Genomic DNA, 17,347 nt, shown 5'->3' with positions numbered 1-17,347 from the left:
TTTATAAAACGAATGACTCCTAAAATGTCATCCTGCTTCTGATATGTAGTCTGAGTGGATTCACATGTACAATGGTCAGATCTGAACAAAAAGGCACATGGGCAAGACAATGATGGCCTCTGGAGAAGCAACAGGAAGAGATGGTGCAGCAACACTAGGCGGGCTCAGGACTCCCAACGTGCACAATGAACAGCAACCTATGAGCCCAATAAAAAGGAGACTGAGCCAACAGAAGCAGCCCACCCTGGACGCCTCGCAGCCTGAAGGTCGCAGCCCTGCTCCTGGGAGCCCGGCTGTTCTCCTAGCCAGTCAGAGGTCACTGCTCCTGAGCCTCCCACGGGGCCACAGAGATCTGGCAACATGACAGATGTACCCATGACCCTTATAAGTCACCACTGTTCATCTTTATTACAGCGAATCTTATAAAATCTGACTTTTGTCTGTTTCAGGCAATATACAAGCTTTAAAGAAATCTTAAAATGCAAGAAACAAACCTGTTCTTAAATACTCCCTGTTGAGACCTAGCCATAACGTTGACAGGATTCTGAAACTAGCAAAAGGAAAAACAAACAAGCACCCTCCCCCACAAAAAAAAACTCATTATTGTAGTGTCCAAAGGTTCAAATGACACTTATCTACTAATATAATCTACTGTTTTCCATATTCATATTAACCTTACTGGCTACTTTTTTTTTCTCCCATATATAACTCCTATAAAGAAATTTGATCACAGAGCTCATACTTCATGGCTTACCAAAGATTCTTCCTTTTTAAGTTTGAGAATAAAATCCTTAATTTCAAGATTATAAGAGCAGATAAGCAGTACATTAAGAATCCTAAATTATTTATCTGTGTGTGTGTGTGTGTATGTGTATGTAACAGTAAGTATTTCTTACAATTTGTGAAGAAATCTTTCCTCATTTTTGAAAAATGTGAGGTAAACTATTAGCGTTCTAGATTCAATGTTTATAAAGATCTACAAACACATTCTGTTTCACACCCAACATAATCCAGAAACCATACATTATAACAATAACACCAGGAGGATCTGCCACCCCCTCACCAAAAAAAAAAAGGTTTTTTAAAAAACCGCACCAGGGACTTCCCTGGTAGTCCAATGGTTAAGAAACTACCTTCCAAAGCAGGGGACACAGGTTCGATCCTGGTCAGGAAACTAAGATTCCACATGCCAATGGGACAATTAAGCCTACATGCCACAGCTATTGAGCCTGTGGGCCACAATGAAAACCCAGAGCAGCCAAAATTAAAAAAGAAAAAAAAAAAAAATAGAGCTAAAATTCGTAACTGGTAAATATTTGGATAAAGCGCTGATAAATTCTGGTAAAGTGCTATCTTCTGACGTGATCCTGGTTTAGAACATTCTTTCTGGCAGAAAAAGCAAGTTCAAAGAGTATTCTTCAGGCAAACAAAATAAGCATCTAGTGAATTTCTGTGTATGTCTAAATCTTTAAGACAGGCTTTGATTCTATAACTAGGTTTTAGCCAAAGACCTTAGGGCCAGTAGCAACCTCCGAGATATAGTGAAACTATCCTAACACAGATACACACAGAGAGACCCACAGTACAACAGGCATTTTAGCAAGCAAAAATTTAAGGTGGGGAGTCACGCACTGCAAAAGAATTCAGCCCATTCTTCACTGGGAAAGAGCTGACACCTGTGAACTGTCCCAGCCCCAAGAATGAACATGAACCATGAACAGTACCAGATGGTATACCTGGTTCCCTCTTTCTATTCTATAACTGTCTCCTTGGCCTAAGGATCGTGCAACGGGTAAAACTGAAGCAAGTTCATGTAATCAGTGACTCATATCATTGATTCTGGAGAATGTGTGAGGACTATTGAATACTCTGGTTTATTCTTCTCTAAATTAGATAACACCTTGTTTTGATTCAAAGTCTTCTTGTATACAACCGGGCTGAAAAGCTTCCAATTTGATGAGCATTTTAGTACAAAGTCTGAACTGATGTGTTATTTTGAACACTGTTTTCTGTACAACAAAGTCTGTATCCCCGAAAGAGTAGATCTGTTTCGAACTAATTCATCATGTAAGATATAACAAGGCTGACGAAGGCTGTAAGAACTGCGACTGAAGTGAAATTCCAATGGTACAGAAGAGAGGAGTATGCTCTGAAGATAACACAGGCTCAAGCTGTTGAAGGAGACAGCAATGCTACTGGAAAGCAGTAACCTGGGTATTGTTCAGATACTGAGTAAGAACAGTATTTTCATGTGCCAAATGCCAGGCATGGTTTTCAGCACTTTATATACATTAACTCACTGAATCCTCATAACAACCCCTTGGCAGAGGTACTGTCAGTATCGTCAGGAAACTGGCACACTAGGGAAGTCACTCGCCCAAGATCCCACAGCTGTAAGTGGTAGAGCGATCTTGCAACTCAAGACAGGCTGGTCCTGGCGTCCCTACTCTTCAACACCAGGTGGACTGTTAACTATGCTTTTCTTCACTGAGTTACAGGAAAAACAACAGCAGCAACAAGTAAGTATAAGCGACTCTCCAGAAGCTGTTGAAAACAAGTCAGGGAGTTTTTGACAGGCCATAATTACAATACCATAAAATAAAAACAAAAACAGAAGCGTTAACTTCAACATACTCTACTGGGTATATGATATTCATCTTGCGTATTCATTATAAAGTACTTAGTTCAATAGTAAATATCTGTTTGATTTGGTTTTAACTAAGAAAACCCATAAAAACCCAAGTGTGTGCTTCTAATTTATGTGGGTTTTTTGTTGTTTTGTCTGTTGGCTGTACCATGCGGCACATGGAATCTTAGTTCCCCAACCAGGGACTGAACCCACACCCGCTTCGTTAAAAACATGGAGTCTTAATCACTGGACCACCAGAGAAGTCTAATTTATGTTATGTTTGACTTAACACAAATCCTGAACCACCAGATGCTTGGCACTTCTTAGCAGTAAAAGTAAAACAAAAAGAGTAATGCTCTTACCAAAATGAATACAAGCTTTTAGATATAAAAACCACTGCTTAAAACCTTTCAAGTCATAACACACCATGCCAAAGTTTTATCAACCTCTTCCTTCCGAAAGCATTAACTCTCTCTCTTCAATGGCAGTAGTTTTATGAATAGACCAAAATTTGATAGGTTAAGTGGGACACCCATCGGCTTCTCACAAGAAGTCATTCTGTTAGGACTCATGGTGGCCCTAAGATGTTTCAAATACTAACGGGAAACAAATGAGTCAACTTATGAACACAAAAAGCAAACTGTGATATAAAGAATAAGGAAAGGGAGGGAATATTTCAATAAGTTCAGATATGACATGACAATACTATCACAGGCCTTAATAGCTTTCTTTCCTAAATAAATTGAGCCACCAACAGGAAAAAGGTCACCTCACAGAAAACGCTATGAGATTTTTAAGTTGCTAGACTCCTTTCCATCTTCTCTTCCTCATCAGCTCTTGAAACTGCTGTCAAATTCTACACACTGGCAAAGAAAAAAGGGGTGAAAGTTGAGGGATTTTATAAAGAAATTAAAAGTTGTGATTATTTGAACTAAAAATATTATAGCCACTGATATCATTTTAAATGCCTGAAACACACGACCTGTCCTTACAGAAATGCCCATGTGATCATTAAAACAATTATCACAACACCTGATGAACAGAATTAGTTCATTTTAGCAGAACAGCAACCTCTTCTACCTCCCACCCACCCTACTAAATAAACACAATTCATTTTACGAAGCTATTGGGGAAAGTATGCTTGTTCTATATAATGGTTATCAATTCAGAGACAATTTAAAGTACAACTACTAACAACTAGAATCCCAAACTTGCTGAGTATTCACTTCTTAAAAGAATCTCCATAGACTTACAACATGGGGGCATTCACCTAGAATGGATATATGGAGATGAAGCCATTGAGAAGGCTGGGAGAAGGGTGCCAAGGAGCTTTTTGAGAACTGTGGGCTCTCCCATGCTGAATGATACTACCAAGCCCTGAAAGGCCATGTGTCTAAGGTTTCTTGAGTAGGAGGGACTCATACTGATTTTAACAATCCTTTTTTTTTTTTCCCAAAAAAAAACTGAGAAGTAACTTATACACCATAAAAAGTCACCATTTTAAAGTGTACATTTCAGTGGTTTTTAGAATAACCATCAACATGGTCTGATTCCAGAACACTCCCACCCCCCACCCCAAATAAACCCTATATACCTATGTTCATAAGCACTGACTTTACCCAAACTTTCACCACAGATCTCTCTGTTGCCATGCAGGTATTTAAGGTGGCTGGCTGGGGTAACTCTACAAAGAATCTATATGGTAAGAAAACAAGAAAACTACATTGTCCAGAAGGATACTGATCACAAATCCTTGACATTTTTAGCAGTCAGACTAACTGTAATTTTCATATATTGACTGAGAATAACAAGAAACTTACATTCAACATCCATCTTCACATAACACATTAGTGTGCCCCAAAATTCATCCAAGATGTTAAAAGAAGGGAAGACAATCTACTAGGATTAGCCATAACTGTCCACAGTTGTAAATGCAAAATACAGAAGATGCGTATGTGGGAAAACCTCCTTTAGTATCAAGCACAGCTGGATCAAAAACAAAATAAAACAAAATGAAAAACTTAATCATTAAGCAAATATCATCCCCATTTGGGAAAATAATCTCTAGACCAGTCCTCTAATTAAAGTAAAGCAGCTTTAAATGCAACCTGACTTTTACCAGGCTTCTGACCTAGCATCTTTCCTAAGGAGAAAAACAACCTTTAGACAAAGGTCTGGCAGGAAAGCCTTCAGGTGAGTGGTGCTCAGGCTGTTGCAGGATTCTCATTACCTAAGTGAGCTAATAGCTTCTAAGACACACAGGAAGGAGACCTCACCTTCAGGCATCAATATGTTGAAAGCGGGAGGAAGTAGGTCCACGAGGATGTCTTGCTTTTGGGCACTTATCTGGGGTGCTATTTCCAGAGAAGGAGCTCAAGATGGATTTCTCTAAGTTGCTCTCAGAGTTGTCCAGCTGCCCTCACCAATAAGCCACAGTCTTTGTAGGTTGAGAGAAACCACCAGTCAAAGCAGATGCATATGGATGGTGGGGAAGCCTTCTTTAGTATCTAACATAGTTGGATTAAAACAAAAAAACTTAACCATTAAGCAAATTTTCATTTTAATCATTAATTTAGATGATAGCAAATATCAACTAGATGCTAAATTTAAGGCTACCCTTAGCATGGGCACTTAACACTTAATGGGGATTTTGTAGGCTTGCCTGAAGGCCACAGTGAGCTCTCAATTTTGTCCTGAAAGGAATTAGCTCTCCTTGATCAATGAGCAAACAAGATCCAGAGATGTTTATTGGTAATTTAACTCATTCCTGCTGAGGCTGCTAAGGAATGCTTCCAGTGACTTCCACTGTGCAACAAGTTGTGCTCTAGAGTAATGTATTTACAATGTTACTGCAATTTGCAATAATGACTTAAATACTGTTCATTGCCTGGATTTTCCAAAACACAGTCAGATGCAATCAAGCTAAGCTCATGAGATTTACATAATGCATACACTAACAGATTTCCCTCAAAATCATTTATCTATGGAAGTACTGCTACATTATTGTTTAAAGATACCCAGGAAACAGTCCTCAATTAAAATGACAACTGGCTAGATGAGGCTATAAAGCATTTATCTTCTGTCTTCCTGTAAGAGATCACCCAGTGGTCAGAAAGCTCCAAGAAACCTTTAAGAAACTAGAATTTCACTTTTCTCTAACACAGAGCATTAAGAAGTCTGAGAATCAACTGCCAACTAAAAGAATCCAAAAATGATGTTTTTGAGGTTTATATCCGCTTATGGGATCAAAATAAGGAGGTCAAAAATTGAATTTTTTTTTTTGGCTAAGCTGCAGAATCTTAGTTCCCTGACCAGGGACTGAACCCAGGCCGCAGCAATGAATGTGCCAAGATCTTACCATTGGACTACCAGGGAATTCCCAAAATCAGGGACTTGCCAATCCCAAATGGTAAATTTTTTTGTTGACCTTTCAACTATACTTCCCTGGTGGCTCAGACGGTAAAGCGTCTGTCTACAATGTGAGAGACCTGGGTTCGATCCCTGGGTTGGGAAGATTCCCTGGAGAAGGAAATGGCAACCCACTCCAGTACTCTTGCCATGAAAATCCCATGGACGGAGAAGCTTGGTGCAGGCTACTATCCATGGGGTCGCAAAGAGTCGGGCACGACTGAGCAACTTGACTTTCACTTTGACTTCAACTATACACTTTTAACAATATTAATTATGTAGTAAAAAAGCACAAAGTTAGCTAAATTTGTATTACTCCAAAATTTCCCATTCCTCAATCTCTTCTAAAATGTAAGATGGATTTGTTCTAAATAAAGCTACATTAAATTTAGTCTCTGTGAAAAAAGAAAAATTACCTAGCAAGAGGTCACGTGGTTCTCGTACTGCAGAACTAATACAGGCACATTATCATTTTATTTAGAGCTAATCAGACACATGGAATTGTACAACACAGGAAATTCTGATATAACCACTTTCTAAAAGGGTCGAATTCCTTAGGCCTAGCACAAGCGCCCAATACACCAATTTTCTGAAAGGATTACTTTTTGTTTCTCTTAAAGTAAGATTATTCAAGAGCTTAAAAAAACACCCAACAAAATAATTATCTTTCAAACTGTTATGATAATCCTCTTGGTTTAGAAAAAGGAGGGCTCAAACTCTAGGACTTCGGCTGTGGGATAAGAATAAAGGGCAAGAACCAAGCCAACAGGAAGGCCATTTTTACTTTTGACAGTTCAAAAGCATTTGCCAATACTGCCATTATGATGTGTGTGCTTAGTTGCTCAGTTGTGTTGGGCTCTTTGTGGCCCCATGGACTGTAGATCAGTGGCATTCAATTTTAATGCAAACCTCCTCTGAATTATTGCAAAATTACTGCTTGTCACATAATCTCAAATAACATCAGGTACAAAAGAAATACACAAAATTAACAATTTATGTATAAGTAAGCTTTAAAAGGCAAAAAAAAAATTGACAGGTAAAAATACAAACATTAAAAAAGAAAGGAGTCTGTATCTTTATTCCATGATGGGATCAGTGCAATCGATAAGGTCATCTTTAGATTGGAATAAATTCTAGAAATTCATGCTATGAAGGAGAATAAAAAAATTGTGGGGCAACTCAAAATTTTATAGCAAATACTGAAATCAAAATGGAAATGTTCCTGTCTTCTAACCCCCAAGGACAACAAATGGGTTCAGAGCCACAAGTATACTGGTGCAGCACTCAGCCTCTTTATGCTTCCTGCTCCTCAGACCCCATGACAAGGGAATGAAGCTTTCCAAATCATCCAGGTTTCTGAAGGCCCATAAATCTATCAAGAAAGAGTTCTATCTCTTTCTACCAACTGAATTCTACCTCTGATTTTTGGAGATAAAAACAAACACACAGATACACATGAATAGATAACAGAAAATAAAGAGCCATAACACCTCCAACCTTCAATCAGACCTGGGCTTTACATCTGCTACTGTCCATTTACTAAGCCACTTGAAGAGCCAAGACTGATTACTCTGTACTTATCCCACAAGAAGCAGAAAGGCAGATTTTAAAAAAATCTCACTTTAACAATGAGCATCAGGGACTTCCCTGGTGGTCCAACGGCTAAGAATCCATGCTCTCAATGTAGAGGGCCTGGGTTCCATCCCTGATCAGGGAACTAGGTCCCACATATCCCAACTAAGACCCAGCGCAGTCAAATAAATAATTTTTAAACAATTAGCATCAAGAAAATAAAGATTTATACTAACATTTACACAACTGTTGATTAGTTTCACCTCTGAATTTCAAAATGGTTAGAAAGCCTTTCTAATACAGATTCCATAGTATACTCAATGACAACATAGAAACACGTTGCTGAAACCAAGATTCATATTACTCAAAATGTTATCCATATTTTACTGAAAAAACGTGATCTGAGCAACCAGAGATTATAAATAAATTTCAATAGGATGAAATTTGCAGATGTCCAAATCTAGACCATGCTGTTGGACCATACCCTTCATCTGATCACTCAATTCTCTAAGACCATGTCACCAAAATCAATGGCCGGATTGCAGAAAGAACTCCAGCAAGAAAGGACCAGCAAAGCAATCGCCACATTAGAAAAGTTATAGTTAACGTGAGTCAGACTGAAGTCAAGAAAAAGTTTCAAATGACTTCAACCAATAACAGAGACTTAAACCAACACACTTCTTAAAATCGATATTCCCTAATCTCAGAAGTTTCCCAATGCGTCTTACTTCCGTGACAAACAACAGCTCTTCCTGTCTTTTAGGTATTTCTACTCCAACAAATGCTTTTTGCACTTGGTTCACCAGGCAGCGTTATCGTGTGCCCCTCAAGGGTTGTTCAACCCCCAGGTTCCAAATCTCTAGCAAGACTGAAGTACACCTGGGGATCTTTCTAGGCTTGTATACGACTTGGGAGCCCAGGGGGGATGTCCGGTACTCAAAGAACATCAGGGAAATGGAAACCAACATTTCACTCGACAGGAGGACCTGCCTCCTTTTCTCACGTTCTCCCAAAGCATCTAGCTCTAGGTAGTTGCTTAGAAGTACCCTGGAGGGAAATAAAGAGAAGACAGGGACCTCCACTTAAGACACAAGCAGATTTTCAGGATGAGGTTTTCCATCTCACTAGACTTGCAGAGTCGGCATTTGGGGCTCCCTCTGAGGCCACATTTGGGTTGGGCCTAAGGCCAACACTCGGACCCCATCACCCAGGCTGGGGCAACTGTTTCTAAGTGAATTCAATCAAGAGTGGCCTCCGTGGACAACATATGGGCCTTGCGGTCACAAAAGGCCTCTAGTTCCTAGTACGTGGGTCTCCTGACAGGACTTGACGCTAACTGTCCATTCATAAGCGGGTCTAAGCTTGGCCGCTTAGGAACTCATCCTGGTCGCGTCTTGGACTTCTTATCGCCCCCCAAAGTGCCTGGGACTGTGGTTTTTACGGTCTGAGGAACAGTTAGGCCTCGAAAGGCTCCGGCCTACAAGGTGTGCACTCCGCATCCCAAGCTCCCGCCTTCCCAACTCGGCGCCGGAGACCGGGTTTCCCGCCCCTCAGCCGGACCAAAGGTTGGTGGCAGTTGTAGGCAGTTGGGACCGGCCCCAGCAGGTTGGAACCGGTCTGGGCCGGGCCGGAGGAGGAAGGGGGGGAGGGAGAGGCCGCCTCGCGCTCTCCCTGCGCGCGTGACTCACGCTGGCCGCTGACGTCAGGCGTGCGCGCGCGGCGGGGGGGGGGGGCTCTACGTACGTGTAGTGCTGCGGTTTCTCGGGCTGTGCCTGCAGCACCTGAGCGGTAGCGGCCGGGGGCGCCGAGGAAGCTGCGGAGCCGCCGGGCCCGGGGCCCTTCGACATGGTCCTGTCTTCCTGCCTCTTCGCCGCTCCCCTTTTATTATTCAGTCTGCGCGGTCCGCGCGGAGGCCCTAGTGCGGCTGCGCCGCGCCACGAGAACGTGAAGACCCCCCGCGCGGCAGCAAGGCTTGCTGGGAGTTGTGGTCCCAGGTTCGGCTGGAATTTTACCGCCGGCAGAGGGTTGCTGCCGAAGGAACGGACCACAATACCCACAGAGCCTTGCGGGCGGTGTCCCGGATGCTGAGAGCCCGCGACGGTTTGTGGGGCTTGCAGTCCAGTTGCGTTACTTCTTAACTGCGTTTCCAGGTTCGTAGGGGAGGCTTTGCCTGCAATTGGAGCCCTTGGGGTCGAAAAGGCCCAGAGTTAGGGAGGGCCTAACGACTGCTGTGAAACCGTTCCAAGTGTAATTTCACTCTCAACAGGATAATGATTACCTCGCCTCCGCACTTAATCCCAGCTTGGGCTCGGTTCTGATGCGGGTCCCTAGCAGTAGGCCTTTGAGCTGCAGGCACCTGAAGTCCGCCAACGTCCTCATTCCTGCGGCGGGACCAAGCGTGAAGGAAAGTCGGCCTGCTGGAAGTCAGCTTGAGAAAGTTTTGCCAACGAAGAGCAATACAACACAATACTCTGTTCCCGCGCCTTTACCGAGGCGCTCCATAAACCTTTACCAGCCCTGAAACCTGGAACTCCACACGACTTGAGTCCCCCAACTAGACACCTGGCCCGACCAACGTGTTTCCAGTACATTAAGGGCCAAGAACGAATTTAATCTCCATCTAGCATAGTCTCAGGTACACTGGCAAGTTGCAGGAGTGTCGAAAAGCATCAGAGGATGGGCCTGGGTTTGAGTAGAGATAGAGTACGATTTATAACCCACTCCACTTTCGTGCTCTGGCTCTCAGCCTTTCTACTGGGGAAAATGTCTCCTCCCCTCTTCCCGCCAGTTGGGCGAAGTTCTTCACAGATATTTTAACACTTTGTTAACAAAGTTAACATTTAACTTTGTTTTCCATATTGAATCTATTCAAAACCCTGTTGTACAGGCTAATTACATTTTATTAGATAGCGTTAAATAATGATAGTCTCATTAAAGAAACATTCGATTAACCTTACGGGTGAAGCACTGAATGGAACTTTTTCATGTTTAAGATTGATACATATCTATTTTATGTTGTTCCGAGTAACTTCATATCAGAAGCCAAACCCAAGGTGAGAAACTGGTATTTCTTAAACAGACCAAATCAATTGTTTAAGCACTAGGGGTGTTTGAAGATGAAAAATTCCGAGAGGACAAAAAAGTTGTGTAAATTATGGTGTACTGCTTTAATCCTATTGTTAAATCCAAGTAATCAATTTATAGGTTATCCTCCAAAATACCCAAATGTGATTTGATTGAAGAAATACAGTTCAGCGTGCTATATTTTAAATGAGTGTATACCATGAGCTTCAGAATAAGTGTGTACTAGTAGAATTGAGAGATGATATCATCCAAACTGCTTAATTTAGAGAAGAGGAAACCGAAACTCAGAGAGGTTAAGAAACTTGTGCAAAGTTACTCAGCAAGTAGGTGACAGAACAGGAATTAGGACAGTAACCTACACGCTGCCTCATATTCTGCATTGTTTTGATTGTATTAGAATTTTCGGTTGTTCCCTATTTTTGTGTTGTTTTTCCTCCTTTGCATTCACTTAGGGTTAGGAAAAAGAAAAACCTAGCGATAAGACTACCAAGTAAGAGGGACAGATTCTTTCCACTAATCATTCTTAAATGGATGCATGTAAATCCATACCTAGTTTCAGTTCAGTTCAGTTGCTCAGTTTCTCTCTGGAGGCAGAGATGGGCGAGGGTGTGGGGTAGGGATGGATCACCACTGTATTCGGTAGAAAGCATGAGACAGGGTTCTGGAATTCCTAGAAAAGCCTTGGAACACAAAAGTGGGTGTTAATTTAGGATCCTTTTCCTTCTCTAGGCCATCTGAGCAGTCAAAAAAAGATGGCAGGGTATTTTTCTGGTTAAATTCAAGGACACTTGACAGTCTTTTACCTGAGGTTATAATCAGTGCCCTGTTTTTCAGCTTTACACAATTTCTGAGAACAGGGCAAGAACCTTCATCTTGGTTTCTCTTCTCAGCCTGGCATGAAATAATGTTTCCTCTACCCTAAACTTTGAGCAGAGGAAAGAAACTAAAGTTGACTGAATTATGATATAAAAGTTTATAGATATATGATAATCAAATACATATTGTGCGTGTTATGATTGAGGGGGCCGAAATAACGAATTTGGAACTAGAGGTTGGGCTAAAGGTGTTTTTGCCATAGCTGCTTTAAATCAAACTGTTCATTTTTTTCCTCTCACTTTTGATGATGAGAGGGGTAACTTGTGACATCAGATGTAAATTTTTGAGGTATTTATGTAGTATAATTCTCTGTTGGAATCTATATATACCTGATTTTTCTGCTTTTTTTAATAATTTAAAATATTTGGTGAATCCAGGGTAAAAACTGTGGAGTAGAATGCCCAAGGCTTTGTTTCAATTTTCTGAACTTTGTTTGGCTGGTCTTAACCTTAAGCCTGCTTTGATATTTTATGTAACTGAATCATCTGAAGAACTAAGTATTAAAATCCACTCAAGACATGTAGACAAAGGAAGGGATTACCATTATTTTTTTACATTTGAATAGAAAATTTATTATTTTCATTTTCCAAGTGTTTTCTTTTTCTATCAGGGAGGAAAAAAAAAATCTTAAGGACAGTTATCACTTGCTGCCAAATTGAGGGTAGTCTTTCTCTGGTGGTTTAGTCTCTTAAGTTGTGTCTGACTTTTGTAACACTATGGACTGTAGCCTGCCAGGCTCCTCTGTCCATGGGATTCTCCAGGCAAGAATGCTGGAGTGGGTTGCCATTTCCATCTCCAGGGATTACCATTTTTATGTTTCTTCAGAAGTAATATATTCCAGGGTAGACCGTTAAATACAAGGGACCATATTTAATTTAGTTGTCTTTTGTTCTTGCCTGGAGAATCCCAGGGACAGGTGGGTTGCCATCTATGGGGTCGCACAGAGTCAGACACGACTGAAGTGACTTAGCAGCAGCAGTCTTTTGTTTATACTTTAGGGACTTGCAAATACTGGTTTAGAATTGACTATTCCCATTCTGGCTGTAGTGATTTCGTTCAGTTGAATTACAGAATTTAAAAAAATATGTTGCCTAGTAAGTTACTCCTTGTTTAACTGTAAGCATATTGAAATCAGTGTTTTGTGGTGGTCTAAGGACGTAAAAAACAGTCCTTATAAATAAAATAATTTATTGACATTTGTTTCTTTGATTTTTATTTGTTATTTACCTCTCCCCACCCCACCAAACAAAAGAACTATATTTTGGTTAAAATGTATATGCCTGATAGATAAAATACTTGATAACATGATTTACTGAATTCTAATTTTCATTTACACTACTACCTATCAAAATGTTCATGAAAAGTCAATAATCGCAGGGAATGCATTTTATTTTACATTGGAAAATATTTACAAAATTTTCATGAAAATACCGTCTCCATGGTATTAGCTTGATGCAAATAACGTTAGGCCCCTTGCCCTCCCGTCTGTCCAGATTAAGGACCAGTCCTGATAAGAACCAGTGCAATTCATTTGCATTGACTTTCTATTGTAGAGCTTTGGAACCAAGGGAAGGATCCAAACATAGCTCCATTTTATCCAATCAGAAGAGCGGCTTGGTGCTAAACTCTGATTCGTCCATTCTTCTTTGCATTCATCCAATCGTTAGGCCACTTTAACAGCCAATCAGTGGTCTAGATGTCCGCCAATCAGGGAACGGGGCCTAAGCACGGCCTTTGTGTCGGGGGATGTCAGCGCGTCGGCGAAAGCGTCAGCCAATAGAAAAAGTCATTGGTGTATGCAAATTAGGGTCCTATGACGCAGAGACGCAGCGTGAAGCGTGGGTATAAAAACCGAGGCATAGGGGGGCTTAGCGCGCAGAGCGGTTTGGTCGTTCGTTGGAAGGAGTTCGTCCCGTGTTTCAGCTACTGCGGCTCTTTGGGCAGCAGCGGCGGCGCGGTGGTCGGAGAAGCGGCCTAAAACTTCGGCATTAGGTAAGTGTTCATGGGTTTTATCTGTGACTTCGGGCTTGGCCAGCCGTTGATATCGCAGGTCGAGGCCGTTGAGAGCCAAGTGCCGACTGGTGAGGGCTACTCTGGCTGTTGGCGCCGGCTGTGGGGGCGGGTAGTTTTCCCTTGGGGTTTCGTTCCGGAACCGCGTCTCCGCCTTTTTCCCGCTGGTGATTCAGAGGTCCCGACGCTGGGTTCCGGGCAGCCGGGCCTCCGCCCGTCGAGGAGGGGAAGTGACTCCTCCCCGCGGCCCACCCCCCCCCGAGGAGGCTATTGCTACTCGCAGCCTGAGTCATTAGGGGAGGGGGAGGAGGCGGCGGCCCTCGGCCATCTGCCGTCCGCCTTGGGGCGCGAGGAGGCGGGAGGGCTGGGGCGCCGAGTGTCCGGGCCGCCGCACCCCGAGAGGCGAGCGTGCCTCGGCCCCGGAGTTACGGGTGTCTTCTACAGGTAAAAGAAAATGGCCCGAACCAAGCAGACTGCTCGTAAGTCAACGGGTGGGAAAGCGCCCCGCAAGCAGCTGGCCACCAAAGCGGCCAGGAAAAGCGCCCCCTCTACCGGCGGGGTGAAAAAACCTCATCGCTACAGGTAGGCAGCGCCACTTAGGGAGACGATGACTCGGCGGCGCTGCGGGCGGGAAGCTTCCCGTGGCTCGCCCGGCGCTGTCGTAACCGGTGTCCCTTTGCGCTTTCCTGCTCGCTCCAGGCCCGGGACTGTTGCGCTTCGAGAAATCCGTCGTTACCAGAAATCAACCGAGCTTCTGATCCGGAAACTACCTTTCCAGAGGTTGGTGAGGGAGATCGCCCAGGATTTCAAAACCGACTTGAGGTTCCAGAGTGCCGCCATCGGCGCGCTGCAGGTGAGCTGGCGGGGCCTGTGTGCGGCCGGGCGGAGGGGAGGGCTGGTGCGCGGCCCCCTCCTCGGAGAGAGTCTAATAGTGTGGCTCTTGTCCTCCACAGGAGGCTAGCGAAGCGTACCTGGTGGGTTTGTTTGAAGATACTAATCTGTGTGCCATCCACGCTAAGAGAGTCACCATCATGCCCAAAGACATCCAGTTGGCTCGCCGGATACGGGGAGAGAGAGCTTAAGTGAAGGCAGTTTTTATGGTGTTTTGTAGTAAATTCTGTAAAATACTTCGGTTTAATTTGTGACTTTTTTTGTAAGAAATTGTTTATAATATGTTGCATTTGTACTTAAGTCATTCCATCTTTCACTCAGGATGAATGCGAAAAGTGACTGTTCACAGACCTCAGTGATGTGAGCACTGTTGCTCAGGAGTGACAAGTTGCTAATATGCAGAAGGGATGGGTGATATTTCTTGCTTCTCATGATGCATGTTTCTGTATGTTAATGACTTGTTGGGTAGCTATTAAGGTACTAGAATTGATAAATGTGTACAGGGTCCTTTTGCAATAAAACTGGTTATGACTTGATCCAAGTGTTTAACAATTGGGGCTGTTAAGTCTAACCATACATCACTGTGATAGAATGTGGGCTTTTTCAAGGGTGAAGATACAAGTCTTAACCACAGTGTAACTTACAGTTTCCTTAAAAAAAAAAAGTAAACCTGGCAGCTATAGAATACACTATGTGCATTTATAATAGCTATTTTATATATTGTAGTGTCAACATTTTTAAATTAAATGTTTTACATTGACATGTGGTGGGGAGTGTTGTCTTTAAGGTGTGTAATTTAGAGTTCGATTGGTTTTCTCCTGAGTAGACTGCACTTGTTTACGTAGTAAAATGCTTTTCGCGTTATACCTTGCATAAGTCCTCATTCTACCACATGTTAAAACTAACCTAGCTGATAATGCAAACACTAACGGGGAGGGGGATTTATTTATAAGGGCTCTAGACTATAATACAAGTTACTCACACCAGCATCATCTGTTACTAATATAGTAGTTAGTGCAGCTTTTCTTTGTGTTGTGATTGGTCTCATAACTAGGTTGAACTTTTCTCTACCAAGGAGGAACAATACTGAACTTTTTTTCCTTGTGGGGTTTGTATTATAATAACTTAGGGTAAACTTGCTGTTGGGGAGGGACACAGCTTCAGCTTATTGAGCCTCTGCCAGTTAAAATGGTGTTCATGTGGCATAGGTTCTGGGAAAATCACTTCATAGAGATGGCTTTCCAAGTGGTTTTAAAATTTATCCTTCTATTGAAGTTTTTAGGTCAATTATGTATGTTGACTAAATTTACAAATAAACTTGTTTATTCAACTAAGTGTCAAAAACCTAAATTGAATGCAAAGCTTTTAAGTTTAGCTGATTTCAAGTCTTACTTGATAGACAAAAGCAGTATTTACAGGAATAATTCTACAAAGCATGTAAACAGTCCTCTAGAAGCTTTTAAAAAGTGCTATGACAACATTTTTGCAGTGTGGGCCTATGACTAAAAGGCGGCTTCCCTGCCTCCCTGTATCTGTCAAGGAAAGGAAATTTAATTAATAGGTTTTTTCCTGAACCTATTTGTGAGGAACGTTTATAGATTTTTTATTTTTTAATTGAAGGATAAGTGCTTTACAGGATTTTGTTTTCTAACATCAATATGAATCAGCCATAGCTGTAGGTGTACATATTTCCCCTCCCAGTATAGACTTTATACAGCGAGTTACAATAAGTGCCCACAGGTGTAGAACTCGGTTTAAGTCTAAGCTGCCTTTTCAGTGTGAAACTAGTGTTCCTAACCAGTGATGGCCACCAGTGAAGTGTTAATATGGACACAAGAACCACGGGAGTCAGACAAACGCATTCTGTATAATTTGAAGTCAGTGGCTATAGAAAGATACTTATACTCTGATACAGTTCAGTGGGATTTAAATTTGTACTAGTTTAAGATATTAAGGGTAAAGAGGTTCCCTTGGAAAGCAGGGAGTTAGATTAGGATTGAGAATTTGATAGTTTTTATGAGGTGCCAAAAGTGGAATCTGATAGAGTATAATAAACGTTTCCTAGAAGGTCCGTCATAACCAGTTCTGACAGTGGATTCATTGTGTTCCTGAAGAATGTTGAAATCCTAGCCAGTGGAATGTGTGGTGGTGGGAACCCTGTCCAGTGGTGGTGAGGCTCCTTGAGAACCACTCAAGTGGTTGATGCTTTTGCCCTTGCCTAAAGTGTGCATCCTGAGGTTGAATTTTATTGGGCAGCTTGGAATCTGCTGCTTAAATAGTAGAGCTTGTGCTTCCAGAGTTTATTTTTAACCCAGAAGGCAGAAGTACTTTCTGGTTTTGGGAAACTTTCCATATGTTTTATCCCTGGGTTTAGGTAGTGTGAAAAAAGCAAACAAAAATAAAAGTTTTTAAAGTTTAGACTTTTCTAGCTTTATGGTCTTCATTTGGATGGTATATGTTTTCACAGACTTTCTCTGGGGAAATGTTCAGAAAGCTTTACCTTCAGCTCTCCCCAATAGTGGTCTGGGGCTCCCCTGTCTGGCCCCTTGTAAGCACTGCTTCTTGCCTAGTGTCAAGTGTTGATGCTGGACCTGTGCTTCAATTGGAGAGCTGGCCCCCTTCTGGCTCACCTTCAAGTAGGGCAGCAGAGAGTAGAGATGGCCCTGTCAGCTGTCTGGATCAGCAGGAAACTGGGCCTGCCCTGAAGTTTGTGCAGGCAAAGGCCACCCTGTACATGGGAGCAATCTGCCTCAGGCTTATGGCCAACCTACCCTTCCATGGAGAAGGGTGAGTTTTCTGCACACTTTCTGTGGCCGTCGTGTCACTGGGTGGTGTGGCCCTCAAGGCACAAGAGCCTTGAGCATCTTTCCTGGGCAC

The 17,347-nt window shown here is 42.3% G+C and overlaps 2 protein-coding genes across 2 annotated transcripts in view; one reads left to right on the top strand and one right to left on the bottom strand.

Moving 5' to 3' along the window:
- The window catches only part of UNK (unk zinc finger), a 35,852-nt gene extending 23,093 nt beyond the window's left edge, over positions 1 to 12,759 (bottom strand). Inside the window, exon 1 of the mRNA XM_040244550.1 lies at positions 9,353 to 12,759. Coding sequence (XP_040100484.1) covers positions 9,353 to 9,456 — 104 coding nt within the window. The 5' untranslated portion in view covers positions 9,457 to 12,759. The remainder of the gene's footprint in view (positions 1 to 9,352) is intronic.
- Positions 12,760 to 13,239: 480 nt separating this feature from the next.
- On the top strand, positions 13,240 to 16,886 carry LOC120866776 (histone H3.3A). Its single transcript, XM_040244649.1, has 4 exons — positions 13,240 to 13,561; positions 14,024 to 14,161; positions 14,279 to 14,432; positions 14,533 to 16,886. Exons 2-4 carry the CDS (start codon positions 14,034 to 14,036, stop codon positions 14,659 to 14,661), a joined length of 411 nt encoding a protein of 136 aa, XP_040100583.1. The 5' UTR covers positions 13,240 to 13,561; positions 14,024 to 14,033; the 3' UTR covers positions 14,662 to 16,886.
- Positions 16,887 to 17,347: the final 461 nt, after the last annotated feature.

The sequence above is a fragment of the Oryx dammah genome, unplaced genomic scaffold, assembly GCF_014754425.2.
Source record: "Oryx dammah isolate SB20612 unplaced genomic scaffold, SCBI_Odam_1.1 HiC_scaffold_8, whole genome shotgun sequence".
Classification (NCBI taxonomy): Eukaryota; Metazoa; Chordata; class Mammalia; order Artiodactyla; family Bovidae; genus Oryx; species Oryx dammah.
Note: the sequence above shows the minus strand (reverse complement) of the source record. Positions and strands in the feature narration are given on the sequence as shown.

What these genes read in the sequence shown, in the direction of transcription:
- LOC120866776 (XM_040244649.1), top strand. Translation starts at nt 14,034, where the DNA reads ATGGCCCGAACCAAGCAGACTGCTCGTAAGTCAACGGGTGGGAAAGCG. An exon ending in AAAAAACCTCATCGCTACAG is followed by an intron (nt 14,162 to 14,278) that starts GTAGGCAGCGCC and finishes TGCTCGCTCCAG; the next exon opens with GCCCGGGACTGTTGCGCTTC. An exon ending in CCGCCATCGGCGCGCTGCAG is followed by an intron (nt 14,433 to 14,532) that starts GTGAGCTGGCGG and finishes TGTCCTCCACAG; the next exon opens with GAGGCTAGCGAAGCGTACCT.